We start from the raw sequence: 15,334 nt of genomic DNA, 5'->3' as shown, positions 1-15,334 counted from the left end.
TCCGTTTTCTCTGGGGTCCGTGATATCCATCTTTCTCCTCCAATTCCTGGACTGATCAAGACGATTGTGATTGGAGCCATATTTCCTAACCTCTGCCCTTTCCCCCCACTCCTTGCTAGGTGGCCTCCTCTGGTAGCCATGCCTCCCCCCGCTCCCCCAGGTACTGGGTTGGATTGGGTTACAGCTAGCTCCATCTGGGCCTCCCTGGCCCCTCTCTCCACTTTCCCTTTGTGCTGTTGCCTGGAGACCAGTGAGTTGTGGGGGGCTGAGGCCATAAAGAGAGCTGGGGTGAGGGATGGTGTGGGGTGTGTGTATGTGATGATGCACCCCAAAGCTGAATGGTGAGCCTGGTCCTCAGGCTGGGGAAGAATCAGAGAGGATAGGCCCTGGCTTCTCTGACTCTCCCTATCTTCTGTTCCTACCTTTGCCTCAAATTTTTCTTTTAGGCTCAGGTATGTCACCACCCTTAGCCCATCCCTCGGTGGTTAAAAAACAAGAGAGAGCAGCTCCGGCCTACAAGGGAGCTGGGAAGGGCCTGAGCCCAGGCCCAGTGGGAGAATGAGCTGAGATGTGAGGAAGGAGAGGAAATGCGATGGGGAATGAGGAGGAAGAGGAGGAGTCTTGGAACAAAGTTGTTGTGGGGTGGAGAGAGGGAGCAGGGGTCATCCTAGGGCACTGAGGAAGGGAGGGCGGGAATCCCATGGAGGGGAGATAAGGAGCTGGCCAGGTCTCTGGAAGGCACTGAGGGGATAAAGAAGGTGAAGCTGGGCTAGAAAAGTGAGTTGCCCACCAATTCAGCAGTGATGAAGAGTGGTGATTCATTGCTGGGCCAAGGTGGCCACCTTGCTCAGATTCGTCAGTACTTTAGAATCTATTCAGAGCTTTTGGGTATTCCCAGAACTCAGCTGAGTCTGGCCCAAGGAAATATGAGGCAAAATCCACTGAGTTGCTACAAATCCAATCTCCATCCTTCCCAGAAGGATGGTGGGATCCTGCCATCCAGGGCCCATCCATCCTGGGCCTCTGGTTGGCTGGGCTCCCGAATTTGCCCTCTTCCCACCCCAAATCTGGAGAGCTGGTAAGAGCTCCCAATCCAGGCTCCAGCTCCAGCTCCAGCTCTTCCAGTTTCCCAGCCTGCTCCCTCCTATTCTCTGGCCTTCCCAATCTTAGCTGCCAAAAATCACCCAGCGTCTTGGTGTCCTTTGTCCTGGGAGATGTTGCTGCAGGGTGTGGGGCCAGGGAGACATCCCAGAAGAAGACACTGGGATGGGGTGCTGGCTTCAGGCTGAAGACTGGAAATGGCTGGCTTGCTGACAGTTAGGCTGCCTGGAGAGTGAGGAGGGTTGAAGGAAGAACCTGTGGTCTGGGGGTAGGGTGGGGATTGTCTCCACAGTAGAACAACTGGGATTGGGGAACCAGGAACCAGGACATCGAGGAGATTTGGCTCTACCTTGAGCCTAATCCCCACTGGGCCCCTTATCTGTGGCTCAGAGTACTGTCTGTGGTGACTTCAAACAGGTCTGAGAAGGAAAATTGAGACACCACCAGACAGAAGGGCCTGAAGATAGTGTCCCACTCCTATAAATGAATCCCTTCCCTACATGGGGGCTTGCCCTCCCCTGCTTCTATGGTTTCCTTCTACTGCTTTCCCTTCCCATCTCCACTCTTTGTCTTCCCAATCTCTGACCTCCCTCCATGGCCTTGTTTATCTTCCATTTCCTTCTAATCTTCTTTACCTACTTCCCCCTTGGCCCCCACCCCATTCTATCTACCTTTGTCTAGCCAGCCGAAATCCTCCTCGGAGACCCCCACCCCCACCGCCCCAGCGGTCCAGCCAGTGTCTTCCCCGCAGCTTTCCCACCCAGCACTCAGGCCTCCCGAGAGTAAGTCTCCGGCCCCACCTCCCCCACCTCCTTCATCGCTTCTAAAAGTTCCTCACTTCTCCCCCTCTCTCCGCGCTGACCCCTCTGGACTCTCCTCAGCCTTCCCTCATCACCGCCCCCCCAGTTCTTGTGTTCCCTATTCTTTTCCCGACACCAATCACCTCCAAACTACTCTCATGCAGAAACCCCATCCGTATATACAGATACATACTACAGGTATAGGATACACATATCTATATAGATATAGGACTATAGATATAGGGTGTATATATATATATCTCCATCTTTCCAATTTCTTCCCCTCCCCGTGACCCCACGTCTCCCGCTACAGGTCGGCCGCAGACGCCGTCACCCCAAGCTCCAGCCGCCCCTCCCGTCCACGCCTCCCCGCCCCCTAAGCCCCCGCGTACCCCCGACAGGCCAATCCCAGCCGCACACCCACAGCCTCCCACTTCCTCCGTGCCACGGCCCCTCGGCCCCCAAACTTCTCCGTCCGCCCCCGCCTCTGCCAGCACAGCCCACGGCCCCTCCCCCAGCCCTCCGGCTCCCCGCCTCGGCCGCGGCGAACCCCTCCCCGCGCCCCAACCCCCGCGGCCGGCCTCGGCCAAGTCGCGCGGCGCCTCCCCTCTCCGGCTCCCCCGCCGCCCCCCCTCGCAGCTTGCCTCGCTCCCTCCCTCGCGGCTCCCTCCTGGCCCCTCTCTCCTCCGTTCCTCCGCGCTCCCTCCTTCTCCCTCTTCCTCCCTTCTCCCATCCCCCTCTCCCAAGCGCCCTCCCTCCGCCGTCCGCTTTCCTGTGCGAGTCGCCGGACGCGCCGCCCAGCCCGCCCGCAGCCCCGCGTCGGGCCGGGGCCTCCGGCCGGGACCCGTTCGGGGGGCACCGCCGGCCTCGAGGAGGGGGCGAGGAGAGGGCGAGGTGGGGGGCGGCCGCCCGGGAAGGGGCGGGGGCCGCGGGCGGAGGCCGCGCGGGGGGCCGGGGAGCGCGCGAGTGCGGGCTGCGCGGGGCGGGCGCGGGCGCGGGCGCGGGCGGCGGCGGGCGGAGCGGCGCGGAGGGCCGGCCGGGGCCGCGGGGGAGGGCGGCGGGGGCGGGGGCGGGCGGCCCGGGCATTCCGGGCGGCGGGGGAGGGCGGGGGCAGCGGCGGGCGGCGGGCCCGGGGAGGGGCTGAGCCAGAGCGGGGTCGGGAGCTGCTCCGGGGGCAGGCGGGCGATCGGGGCCCGGTGGGGGGAAGGGGGATGGGGGCCGCCCTCCGGGGGGGTCGGGGCCGCCGCCGCCGCCGTCGCGGCGGCGACTGAAGCCGGGAAGAGGAGAGGGGGGCGGGGGAGCGGCCGCCGCCGCCCCCCCAGAGGCGCCGGAGCCCCGAATCCCGCTCGGAGCCAGCCAGCCGTCCCGAGCCGCGACCAGGTAAGATCTGCTGCCGCCCGGGCCTCGGGCCCGCCCGGGTTCTGGCCCGCGGCTCCCCACCCCCACCCCTCCCAGTTCCCCCTCCCGCCGCCGCCGCCGCCGCCGCCGCCGCCTCCATTTGTTATTTTCCCGATCCGGTTTCCCCCACTGCGGGCTCTGGCCGGCCTGAGGCTGGGGGGCTCTGGGGGTGGGGCCGGCCCCGGAGGAGGGATGGGGGCCAGAGCACCCAGAGGGTCGGGAAGGTGGAGAGGGACGTGGGAGGGTCTCAGGAGGAGGGCTGATGGGGCCAGAGGGGAGCCAGGAGCCCAGGACCAAAGGAGGAGCTCCGAGGCGGAGGGTTGGCAGAGGAAAAGGGGGTGCCCGCGAGGGGGCTTCGGGCGAAGGCAAAAAAGGAACGGAGATATGGCAGCGAGGTGGGGCATCAAGGCTCCAGCAAAAGGCCCAGAGCCCGTGTTTCAGAACTCGGGTGGAGGGTGTTAGGTATGGAAGGGAAGTGGGAAAGGGGGGAAGGGGTGTGGTAGGCGGAGAGAGAGGGATTGTAGCTGATGAGGGAGTAGGGAACCTGGGGAGAGGGGGCTCTGAAAGGGCCAAGGAGAGGTTCCACCTTTGAGAAGAACCAGAGGTGTTACAGGGACGAAGGGGATGCCTTTGTGACTCGATTTTCTTTCCCCTACTTCAGGTCACCTCTGACCTTGTTTCCCCAACCCCAGGCAGACTTACTTCTTGGAGGGGGGTACACTGGGGCAGAGGAGGGTGGTCCCCCAAGAACTAATGAGGGGGACGATGGGAGCATTGAAAAGAGAGTTAGGGAGAAGGGCTTCCTGGGAGGGTGGAAGAGGAGGAGAAAACTGGACGATCTTGTAGGCACTCCAGGCAAGTTGTGACCTCCACCCTCAAATCCCTAGGGCACCCCCTTCCCCTCTAGCTGTGGTTTCTGAAGGGGGCGGGCATATCTTCATTTCTGTTTTGAACTCAGATTTCCCTTTGTGCCGGGGCTTATTTCTTCGGAGGTAGGTACTCTTAAGCTCCCTTCCCTGAGGGTGCTATAGGAGGGTAGGAGTTGCTTTGGCAACTGGAGGGGGAGTGGCTGGCAGATAGACTCCTGGGATAGACTCTTGAGGGGCAGGTTCTACCATTTTGTTGCCATAGCAATGATCCAGTGGGATGTCCTATAGGTGGGGTTCAGAATCTTGATTGGATCTTGGCCTTTGGCTGTGTCCTTGGGACTCTTGGCTGGGTTCTGGAAGGTGTTTCTGGTGCTGCTGGTGGATAGGAGGTTTCCCAGGGGTTCCCCACTCCCACCCCCAACCCCCACCTTCCATCCAGCAGTCTGTTGGAACAGGTAGACATGTTATTTGCAGGTCATAGTGTTGTTCCAGGTTCCTCCCCCTAGGCATGGCGAGAGCATAGAAATGCTTAAGTTACACACCATCTTTTGCTAGTTCTTTCTGGCCTCTACCTCTCTTATTATTAGGAACTTTCTGTGTACAGTAGTCCTAAGGATTCTTTGCACTGATATTCTTCCATTTTCTTAAGCTTGAGTGTCCTTTCCTGAGCCTCCCTTTGCCTCTTTCCCAGACTATCAAGACAGTGACCCCTTCCCTCAGCTAACCTTCAACCTTCTATTTCCCTGACCTTGTGAGGGTGGCCCAGGAGAGAGGGCCATGGCAATACTCTGGAGCAGGAGCCAGGATACCTGGCTCTAGTCCTGGCTGTACCTCCAACTGTGGCCTTGGGCCAGTCACTTCTCTTTGGGTCTTGGTTTCATTGTAAGATGATGGGGTTATAGAGAAGATGATTTCTGAGGCCCCTCTGACAACCTCGGATTCTAAGAAGGCTTAGACTGGTGCATTGTTATCTGCTGGTCTGGGCTGCATTGTTATCTAGGAGTCGCTTTGGACTGGTTTGTTAGGCTGGTAGGTCTGGAATGATGATGGGGGCTGGGCCAGTGATCCTGAAATTCACCCTGCAAGCCTTTCCCAGAAAGCCTTGTGCCTTGATTGTGTATTCCCTCTGACATCCTGCTCTATTTCCCCTTTCTTTTCCTTTTCTTAGAGACCTCTCCCTTTTTCTCACTTTTGCCTGTCTGGTCTTTGTCATTTTTCTTTTCTTTTCTTTTCTTTTTTTTTTTCTTAAAGATTTTTATTTATTTATTCATGAGAGACACAGAGAGGCAGAGACACAGGCTGAGGGAGAAGCAGGGTCCTTGCAGGGAGCCTGATGCAGGACTTGATCCCAGGACCCCAGTATCATGACCTGAGCTAAAGGCAGACACTCAACCGCACCTGGTGCACCAGGTGCACATGGTCTTTGTCATTTTTCTTTTGTAGTAAGGCTGTGAAGGGGAATGTGGGTAGTGTGTTTGCCAGATACATAGTAGGTGCTCTAGAAGTATCAGTTACGGTGACTGGCTACTAGGGCAGGACGAGTACAGCTCACCTCGTTGATGTAACACATGCTCGGAGTTCAGAAACGTATGCACAGCCCAACCCTAACTCCTCTCCTTTGCCACTCCTTTCCCCCAGGATTGCCTGTGCTTTTATGACTTCTTTTTCTCCTTCAAAGCTACTAACTGATAATTTTATCAGATTTCAGCTGTTTAAAACAGTTGCGGTAGGGGGAGGGGCACGCTGATTGTTGTGTTTTTCAGTTACATTCATGCATTTCACTGACCTTTTGGATCTCTTCACTCTCACTGATGTGGTGGTTGGATTCTGGGATGAAGAGGAGAGTTGGGCACCCTCCTCTCGAGGAGGGCAAAGACACACCAGTCACAAATAGTCATTTTTGCTGTGGTTTTGTTAAAGAGTGTTTTTCCCTTCTGTTAACCCTTCTATTAATAGGGTTTTGTTCTTTGGATTTTGGGGGTTTGACAGTGTTTTAAAACCAATCTACACATTTCCAAAATGTGGTAATAGTTGTAGTTGAGGAAAAAGGACTAGCTTACTGGGCAGAGCATCAGTTCTAACTTCAGAAGATCTGGAGCTCTGTGTCAGTTCTTTGTGACTCTAAGTAAATTATTATTATTTAAGTTTCCTGGAAAGGTCAGGTTCCCCCCTCACTGCCTGTCTCAGTAGGGTTCAGTGGAGATGAATGAGAAGTAATTACTCTGTATTCCTCGGGAAAAATATGTTATAGACTATGGAAATGCCATTTACCTAGCCAGGCCTCCTACTTCAGGATAGGTAGCTAAGTTTACCCTGTTCTCACCAAAGCCAGCAGGATTTTATTAGAAAAGATCCATCGAAGTTAGTGGGTTTACAGGTCACTATCAAGGATAGAACAGAGCACCCATATATATGTGACATCAGTGGGAGATACAGAAAGGAAGAAAACAGTGGGAAGCTACCGTTCTTGCTCTCAAAAGATCTTATGGTCAGTCATAAGGAGACACATAACAGCAAGAAATACAAACAAGTGTGAATGAAAATAGCTGACTATACATATATATAGGTACAGATGTAGACAAGTGGTGAGGTGTGTGTCCCTGGCTAAGCCAAGTGGGGGTGCAGGCTCAGAAATTTGTGAATTTGTATTATGTGCTCACTGATACTCATTGGTTTGGTTGGTAAATTGAAAGTTGTGACTTTCTAGCCTTAGGGAACCTAAGCACTAGAGAGGGGGTCTCTATGGGGCTCGCAAAAGTGAAGTTCTGTACTTTGAGGATACCCAGGTTTGGGCTTGGGGTGGGTAGGACTCTGTGCACTTGTGTTATAGAATGGGACATGCTTCTCCCACCTACTCTACTCTTTTCATATCTCTAGGACTGATCTAGGCCTTCTGAGAATTCTCCCTACCTGCTTCTGACGAGAGTATAGCAAAGTCTGGAAGAAATAGCATGGGCTTTGAAGTCAGGGAGATGTGGATTTGATTCTGGTGCTATCACTGGTTTCTGTGTATTTATCACATGAAGTTGGGCAAGTCACAATCTCAATTTTCAAGCCTTAGCTTCCCCACCTATATAATAGAAATAAGAATATATAACCTACTTTGCAAGGATACAACCAACTTTGGTTGGTTGTAAGTATTAAATGAAATTGAATGTAAGGGCTTGACGTAAAGATAGCACTCAATAAATTCCTTAATACCTCAGCTACATTTCTTTATGCTCCCTGGTAAGGCTGTGTGGAACTGCTGGACACAGGTATTTCCTAGGTATCATGAAGGATAAATAACGCGAGCTCATAGGTACATCTGAATCTTGTGCCTTCTCCAGAAATGAAAGAGATGATGTTGTGAGCAGAGTCTCCTCCACTTGTAGATAGCTGGGTAGTCCATGGGGCAAGCCAACAACATCTTAACGGGTCGTGTGCCTCCTGGCTCAGAGGCCTAGGGCTGGGCCACTTAGCCCCTCAGACACTGTTCCCCAGTATGGAGACTCTGATGGTCTTTCCTAACAGGCTTCACTGGAAACAGATCCCGTGAGTTCCAGGCGCCTCCACTGGGAACTTGGGAGATCCTGCTTCCTGCTTCCCAGACCACAGCTGTGGGGAACTTGGGGTGAAGCAGAGAAGTTTCTGTATTCAGCTGCCCAGGCAGAGGAGAATGGGGTCTCCACAGCCTGAAGAATGAAGACACGACAGAATAAAGACTCAGTGAGTAACAGCTAAAACGAGAGACATGAAAGATGAGGGGCAAAGTAACTAGGGGTGAGGGCCTGGAGAGGAAGAATAGAAATAAGGCACATGGTAAAGTTAGGTGCTCTGTGAAAAAAAAAAAACCCTACACTACCCGCTTCCTTCCTTCTCCCACAGATGTCAATGAGGAGTGGACGGAAGAAAGAGGCCCCTGGGCCCCGGGAAGAACTGAGATCGAGGGGCCGGGCCTCCCCTGGAGGGGTCAGCACGTCCAGCAGTGATGGCAAAGCCGAGAAGTCTAGGCAGACAGCCAAGGTATTCTGTCTTCAGGTCCTCCCACAGGATGCCCAGACACTGGGGCCGAGGGCGTACATGTGTGCGTGCTGTGAGGGACCTTCCTGTCTGGCAGAGGGGAACGGTGGAGGCTTGGGAGGCATAAGACAGGAATATTCTCTTTCTCCTGAACAGAAGGCCCGTGTGGAAGAAGCCTCCACCCCAAAGGTCAGCAAACAGGGCCGGAGCGAGGAGATCTCAGAGAGCGAAAGTGAGGAGACCAATGCACCAAAAAAGACCAAAACTGAGGTGGGAGACCCTGACCCATTTTCTCATCACTCGTTCCTGAAAACTCCCTTTCACTCCTGATTCCTACTTGAATCTTGCCTGATATAGGAGGGAAAAGTCCTATTGCTGTGCCTATTAAAGGAGTCCTGTCTGTAATGTGTCACAGATCTTTAGGGCTAGTAGCCAGCCCACCAGATGACCAGGCAGGGCCAGAGGGGACTGGGAGAGTGAGGAGGATTCCAGCCTTTCCTTTTCAAGGTCCTGGTTCTCATGAAGGGGCTGGGGAGGAGGTTAAAGGGGAGAGGTCTTCGTGGAAGGAACAAATAAATCATAAGGAAAATGCAGGAGTGGTCTTTTTAAGAACCAAGGGTTTCTGGCATGTGTAGTTAAATAGGGTAAAGGAGATGGGGGTGGGTGAGTATGAGCTAGTGGAAGAGAGGGATTTGGGCTTAGCTGTGGATGGTGGGCGAAGGTGCTTGAGATGGACATTGAGGAAGGAATGCAGTTTTCCAAGGAGGGAAACAAGACTGGCTGCCAGGGAGTCACTGACAATGTGGGGAGACAGGGGCATCCCCACATGTGGCAGGGAGGTGGGCTTGAGCAAGAGTATTCATCACAAGGTACAGTGGTGTGCTGGGAGGGGGAAATTATTTTGTGCAAGGGAGGCCCCAAATCTAGGGGAAGCAAGGAAAAAGAAGAGAGATGAAATGATCCTCCTTTTTCTGCAGCAGGAGCTCCCTCGGCCACAGTCTCCCTCCGATCTGGATAGTTTAGATGGGCGGAGCCTCAATGATGATGGCAGCAGTGACCCTAGGGATATTGACCAGGATAACCGAAGCACGTCTCCTAGCATCTACAGCCCTGGAAGCGTGGAGAATGACTCCGACTCATCTTCTGGCCTTTCCCAGGGCCCAGCCCGCCCCTACCACCCACCTCCACTCTTTCCTCCCTCCCCCCCGCCGCCAGACAGTGCCCCCCGACAGCCAGAGCCTGGTTTTGAACCCCATCCTTCTGTGACACCCACTGGATATCATGCTCCCATGGAGCCCCCCCCATCTCGAATGTTCCAGGCTCCTCCTGGGGCCCCTCCCCCTCATCCACAGCTCTACTCTGGGGGCACTGGTGGAGGAGTTTTGTCTGGACCTCCAATAGGTCCCAAGGGAGGAGGAGCTGCCTCTTCAGTGGGGGCTCCTAGTGGGGGCAAACAGCACCCCCCACCCACCACCCCCATTTCCATATCAAGCTCTGGGGCTGGTGGTGCTCCTCCAACAAAACCACCTAACACTTCAGTGGGTGGTGGAAACCTACCGTCTGCTCCACCACCAGCCACCTTCCCTCATGTGACACCAAACCTGCCTCCTCCACCTGCTCTGAGACCCCTTAACAATGCTTCAGCCTCTCCTCCTGGCCTGGGGGCCCAGCCACTACCCGGGCATCTGCCCTCTCCCCATGCCATGGGGCAGGGTATGGGTGGACTTCCTCCTGGCTCAGAGAAGGGCCCCACTCTTGCTCCCTCACCCCATCCTCTGCCACCTGCTTCCTCCTCTTCTGCCCCAGCCCCCCCAATGAGGTATCCATATTCGTCCTCTGGTAGTAGCTCGGCAGCAGCCTCCTCTTCCAGTTCTTCCTCTTCCTCTGCTTCCCAGTACCCAGCTTCCCAGGCATTGCCCAGTTATCCCCACTCCTTCCCTCCTCCGACGAGCCTGTCTGTCTCTAATCAGCCACCTAAGTATACTCAGCCTTCCCTTCCATCCCAGGCTGTGTGGAGCCAGGGTCCCCCCCCACCTCCTCCCTATGGCCGTCTCTTAGCCAACAGCAATGCTCACCCAGGCCCCTTCCCTCCTTCTACTGGAGGCCAATCCACAGGCCACCCACCAGCCCCAACACACCACCATCACCACCAGCAACAACAGCAGCAGCAGCCGCCGCCGCCGCAGCCGCAGCAGCAGCAGCCGCAGCAGCAACAGCAACAGCATCATGGGAGCTCTGGGCCCCCTCCCCCTGGAGCATATCCCCACCCCCTGGAGAGCAGTAGCTCCCATCATGCCCATCCTTATGCCATGTCTCCCTCCCTGGGGTCTCTGAGGCCCTACCCGCCAGGGCCAGCACACCTGCCCCCACCTCACGGCCAGGTGTCCTACAGCCAAGCAGGCCCTAATGGGCCCCCTGCCTCTTCCTCTTCTTCCAACGCCTCCTCCTCCTCTTCCTCTCAAGGATCCTACCCATGTTCGCACCCCTCCCCTTCCCAGGGCCCCCAGGGAGCTCCCTACCCCTTCCCGCCGGTGCCTCCGGTCACCACCTCCTCGGCTACGCTTTCCACGGTCATTGCCACAGTGGCTTCCTCGCCAGCAGGCTACAAAACAGCTTCCCCACCTGGGCCCCCGCCGTATGGAAAGAGAGCCCCGTCCCCAGGGGCCTACAAGACCGCCACCCCACCGGGGTACAAGCCGGGGTCACCTCCCTCCTTCCGAACGGGAACCCCACCCGGCTACCGAGGCGCCTCGCCGCCCGCGGGCCCAGGGACCTTCAAGCCGGGCTCGCCTACGGTGGGGCAGGGCCCCTTGCCACCTGCCGGGCCTGCAGGCCTGTCATCCCTGCCACCACCGCCTGCAGCCCCCGCCTCGGGGCCGCCCCTGAATGCCACGCAGATCAAACAAGAGCCAGCCGAAGAGTATGAGACCCCCGAGAGCCCAGTGCCCCCGGCCCGTAGCCCCTCGCCCCCTCCCAAGGTGGTAGACGTGCCCAGCCACGCCAGCCAGTCGGCCAGGTGAGCGGGGGGGGGGGGGGGGGGGGGGGGTGCGGTTGGGCCTGGAATGGGGGATGAAGATGGGGAGAGACTGGTGGAGGCCCAAGAGGGAACGCTGCCTTCCTGCGGTGCTTTTCAAAGCTGACTCCGGAGCCCTGCGTCCCCCTGGCGGTGTGCGCAGGCGGGCACGGGGCAGGGTCCGCGCGGGACCGCTCCGGCCGCTCGCAGGGGCCTAAGCGCGCGCCGCCCTTGCGCCCGGCAGGTTCAACAAGCACCTGGACCGCGGCTTTAACTCGTGCGCGCGCAGCGACCTGTACTTCGTGCCGCTGGAGGGCTCCAAGCTGGCCAAGAAGCGGGCCGACCTGGTGGAGAAGGTGCGGCGCGAGGCCGAGCAGCGCGCGCGCGAAGAGAAGGAGCGCGAGCGCGAGCGGGAGCGCGAGAAGGAGCGGGAGCGCGAGAAGGAGCGCGAGCTGGAACGCAGCGTGGTGAGTGCGTCACCACACGCGCCGCCCGCCTCCCGGCCCCTCCTCCGCGCCGCGCAGGGAGGGTCGAGGGCCGGGGGGGGCGGGGGTGGTCATTGCGCCTCCTGTCGGAGAGGAGGAAGCACGGCGGCCCCGGGAGTGGAGGCGGAAGGATCCCGCGGGAGGCATCCTGGCGCTCCTGCGTTGGTGGAAGGCCAGTTCAGATCAGAGTCCCTGTGGGTGGTGGGGAGGCCGACATCGGGAGAGGGCTTAGGGGAGCGCCTGCTGCGCTGGGCCGGCAAGCAGAGGGCCTTCAGCTGGTGAGACAAGTGAGCGGCTCGAGGCCAGCCCCGGTTCCCAGACCTGCCCTTTTGACTCTGTTTCTCCCTGTGTCCCACAGAAGTTGGCTCAGGAGGGCCGGGCGCCAGTGGAGTGCCCATCTCTCGGCCCGGTGCCCCATCGCCCTCCATTTGAGCCGGGCAGTGCCGTAGCTACGGTGCCCCCCTACCTGGGTCCTGACACTCCGGCCCTGCGCACGCTCAGTGAATACGCCCGGCCCCACGTCATGTCTCCTGGCAATCGCAACCATCCTTTCTACGTGCCCCTAGGGGCAGTGGACCCGGGGCTTCTGGGTTACAATGTCCCGGCCTTGTACAGCAGTGACCCAGCAGCCCGGGAGAGGGAGCGGGAAGCCCGTGAACGAGACCTCCGTGACCGCCTCAAGCCTGGCTTCGAAGTGAAGCCCAGTGAGCTGGAACCCCTGCATGGGGTCCCTGGGCCAGGCCTGGATCCCTTCCCCCGACACGGGGGCCTGGCTCTGCAGCCTGGCCCACCTGGCCTGCACCCTTTTCCCTTTCATCCGAGTCTGGGGCCCCTGGAGAGAGAACGTCTAGCGCTGGCAGCTGGGCCAGCCCTGCGGCCTGACATGTCCTACGCCGAGCGTTTGGCAGCTGAGAGGCAGCATGCAGAAAGGGTGGCAGCTCTGGGCAATGACCCCCTGGCCCGGCTGCAGATGCTCAATGTGACCCCCCATCACCACCAGCACTCCCACATCCACTCCCACCTGCACCTCCACCAGCAGGATGCCATCCATGCAGGTGAGACTCCTTTGTCTTGGTCCCTGGGGGCCACCTTGATCCCTGTAAGTGATTGGGCTCTTTGGTTGCTCAGGCCAAGACATCCCTCTAGTCTGGCATGAGCCTCTCTTCAGGGATTGCTCCCCTGATCTTTGCCTCCCTGTCACCCTCCACCTTCTCATGCCCCAGCCTTGCCACAGAGACTAATAACCCACACCCCACCCCTCTTCAGAGTCTAGCATTCCTCCATGATAGAGGAAACCTTTGACGGAATGCTACCTTTCTTCCCTCAGAGTCCCTCCCCTGCTTCACATACTTGTTTCCTTGCTTCTTTGGATTCAACTCTGTTGTCATTTCTAGCTGTCTTCTCTCCTCCCAGGTGGAGGTATTTCATGTTCTTGCCCATCTCTAGATCTGCAACTTTCCAGAAAGAGCTCTATAGCTTTGGCTGGGGATTTCATAGGTGCTAGTGATCTTTATTTATTATCCTTTTGCCATATTTCTTACTGTCCAGAACATTGCCTGATCTAGCCTTATAGTCACGGTCATTCCAGGCTCCCTTGTGCTTTCTCTCTCTTAACCAACTCTCTCCCTGTCTTTCTAAACTTTCTGCGCCACCCCCCCAAGCAGTCCATGTCTCTCCTTTCAGATCCCTCTGACAACTGTAATGTTCTGTTCTCTGCCATCCATATATCCCTACTGCAGTAAGGTCTTGTTCTGGCTGCCCACCAGGCTCCTAGTTCTCCCACTGCACCTCCTTGTTCCTCACTGGGTCTCCCTGTGTTTGATCATCCATCTCGTTCCAGGCTTGGATCCTTTCACCCAAATGCATGGTTTTCCCCAAACCTGCCTTTTGGTGACACCTTCCTCTTCTCTACCCTCTAGCTTCTGCCTCTGTGCACCCTCTCATTGACCCCCTGGCCTCAGGGTCTCACCTTACCCGGATCCCCTACCCAGCTGGGACCCTCCCCAACCCCCTTCTTCCTCACCCTCTGCACGAGAACGAAGTTCTTCGTCACCAGCTCTTTGGTAAGGATGGAGGAACAGGTGGGGAAGGTCTAATGAGAGAAGGGCAGGAAGGATGAATTTGGGTGGTGGGATTGGGCTATTTGGGCTTGGGGAGGGGTGAGGAGGCACCAGAGGGGCTGGGAATAGGAGAAGGAGGGCCCAAGCCCTCTGCCCAAGAGAGGCACAGATTTTAGTGCCAGGTGGAAGTTTGAATCCTGTCCACTATTGGCAACTTGCAGGTCTGGCTTTGCCCTGTTGTAGTGTCAGTTTGATGTAAGGTGGCTAGCTATCTCCACCAGTCATATGCCCTCTGCCCTTCCTGCCCACAGCTGCTCCTTACCGGGACCTGCCAGCCTCCCTCTCTGCCCCGATGTCAGCAGCTCACCAGCTGCAGGCCATGCACGCACAGTCTGCTGAGCTGCAGCGCCTCGCGCTGGAGCAGCAGCAGTGGCTGCACGCTCATCACCCACTGCACAGTGTGCCGCTACCTGCCCAGGAAGACTATTACAGGTACCCCTGGACTCCCCTAGGCTGGGAGTGATGGGATATGAGCTTAGCCAGATGGGGGTGTGGGCAGCAGACTGCTGGGCTTCAGGCTCCTGGGGGAGGGAGGGAACCCCTCCTCCACCAGCCTCTAACTGGGGCTCGGTCAAGGTTGACCTCAGTCTCATGCCTCCGCTCTGCATCCCCTCTCCACCAGTCACCTGAAGAAGGAAAGTGACAAACCACTGTAGAACCTGCAATCAAGAGAGTACCCATGGCCCCTGCATCTGGACTCGGAGGCCCTCTGTCCCATCCGGCTGCCCAGAGCTGAGGAGGGAGGGGTGCTGCTCCTTTGCAGAGTTTCAGCAGCTGGGCAGAGGGAGGGAGGGAGGGACAGATGGAAGGCCAAGCCTCCTGTGGTATGCAGAGGTGGGGAGGTGAGGTGAGGGGGGGGGGGCAGAAAGCGCACAGTAATCTTGGGCCAGGTCCCTCTTTCTAGTCCCTCTGCTTTCTTCCTCCCTGAAGCTCAACCCCCCTGGTGGCCACCGCCCTTCCCCCACCCCTTTGGTGTGATTATTTCATCTGTTAGATGTGGCTGTTTTGCGTAGCATCGTGTGCTGCCCCCGCCCCGCCCCTCCTCAGTCCCTGTGCGCGCGCCCCTTCTGCGATGTATGGCCCTTGCCCCTCCCCCACATTAATAATTTATATATATAAATATCTATATGACGCTCTTTAAAAAATATCCCAACCAAAACCAAACAAAAACATCCTCACGACTCCCCAGGATGATGGCTGTGACTAGTTCTTTGCGGGTTATGGGGCGGAGTTGGGGGAGGGGGCGCGGTGGGGAACTTGCCAGCGGTGCCTGAAGAGAAAGCTGTGGAACAAGTGGGTGTAGGGACCTTGGAGGGTTGCAGAGGAGCTCTTGGGAGAGCCCAGGGCCCTGGAACCTGGCTCTGCCGGAGGGGTACCCAGACCTGGTCCCTGCATCCAAGGCTGGGAAGTCCAGATGTGGAGGCGGGGGACGGGCACTCCTCGGACAGGGTCAGGTCTAAGAAGCCGCTGGCCCCACAGCTGGGAGCCACCAGAGGCCAGAATCCTTTCGGTCGGAGAGATTGAGAAACGCTTACGAAGCGGAGGA

The 15,334-nt window shown here is 57.6% G+C and overlaps 1 protein-coding gene across 2 annotated transcripts; it reads left to right on the top strand.

Annotated features, from left to right (window-relative positions):
- Positions 1–2,972: 2,972 nt before the first annotated feature.
- On the top strand, positions 2,973–14,979 carry ATN1 (atrophin 1). Of its 2 annotated transcripts, none has more exons than XM_072766099.1 (10): positions 2,973–3,281; positions 7,682–7,876; positions 8,036–8,173; positions 8,327–8,440; positions 9,148–11,186; positions 11,428–11,650; positions 12,027–12,723; positions 13,588–13,731; positions 14,040–14,220; positions 14,411–14,979. In XM_072766099.1, exons 2-10 carry the CDS (start codon positions 7,850–7,852, stop codon positions 14,442–14,444), a joined length of 3,597 nt encoding a protein of 1,198 aa, XP_072622200.1. In that variant the 5' UTR covers positions 2,973–3,281; positions 7,682–7,849; the 3' UTR covers positions 14,445–14,979. The 2 variants fall into 2 exon arrangements, with proteins under 2 accessions (XP_072622200.1, XP_072622199.1); XM_072766098.1 differs by having other exon boundaries at positions 2,978–3,281; positions 9,151–11,186.
- The last annotated feature ends 355 nt before the right edge of the window (positions 14,980–15,334 follow it).

Source organism: Vulpes vulpes, chromosome 8 (genome assembly GCF_048418805.1).
Source record: "Vulpes vulpes isolate BD-2025 chromosome 8, VulVul3, whole genome shotgun sequence".
In the NCBI taxonomy this organism is placed as follows: domain Eukaryota; kingdom Metazoa; phylum Chordata; class Mammalia; order Carnivora; family Canidae; genus Vulpes; species Vulpes vulpes.
The sequence above is the reverse complement of the archived record's forward strand: the minus strand, read 5'-3'. Positions and strand labels throughout refer to the sequence as shown.

Coding starts and splice junctions, on each gene's coding strand:
- ATN1 (XM_072766099.1), top strand. CDS start 7,850: ATGAAGACACGACAGAATAAAGACTCA. Junction 8,174..8,326: donor AGTCTAGGCAGACAGCCAAG/GTATTCTGTCTT, acceptor TCTCCTGAACAG/AAGGCCCGTGTGGAAGAAGC. Junction 8,441..9,147: donor CAAAAAAGACCAAAACTGAG/GTGGGAGACCCT, acceptor CTTTTTCTGCAG/CAGGAGCTCCCTCGGCCACA.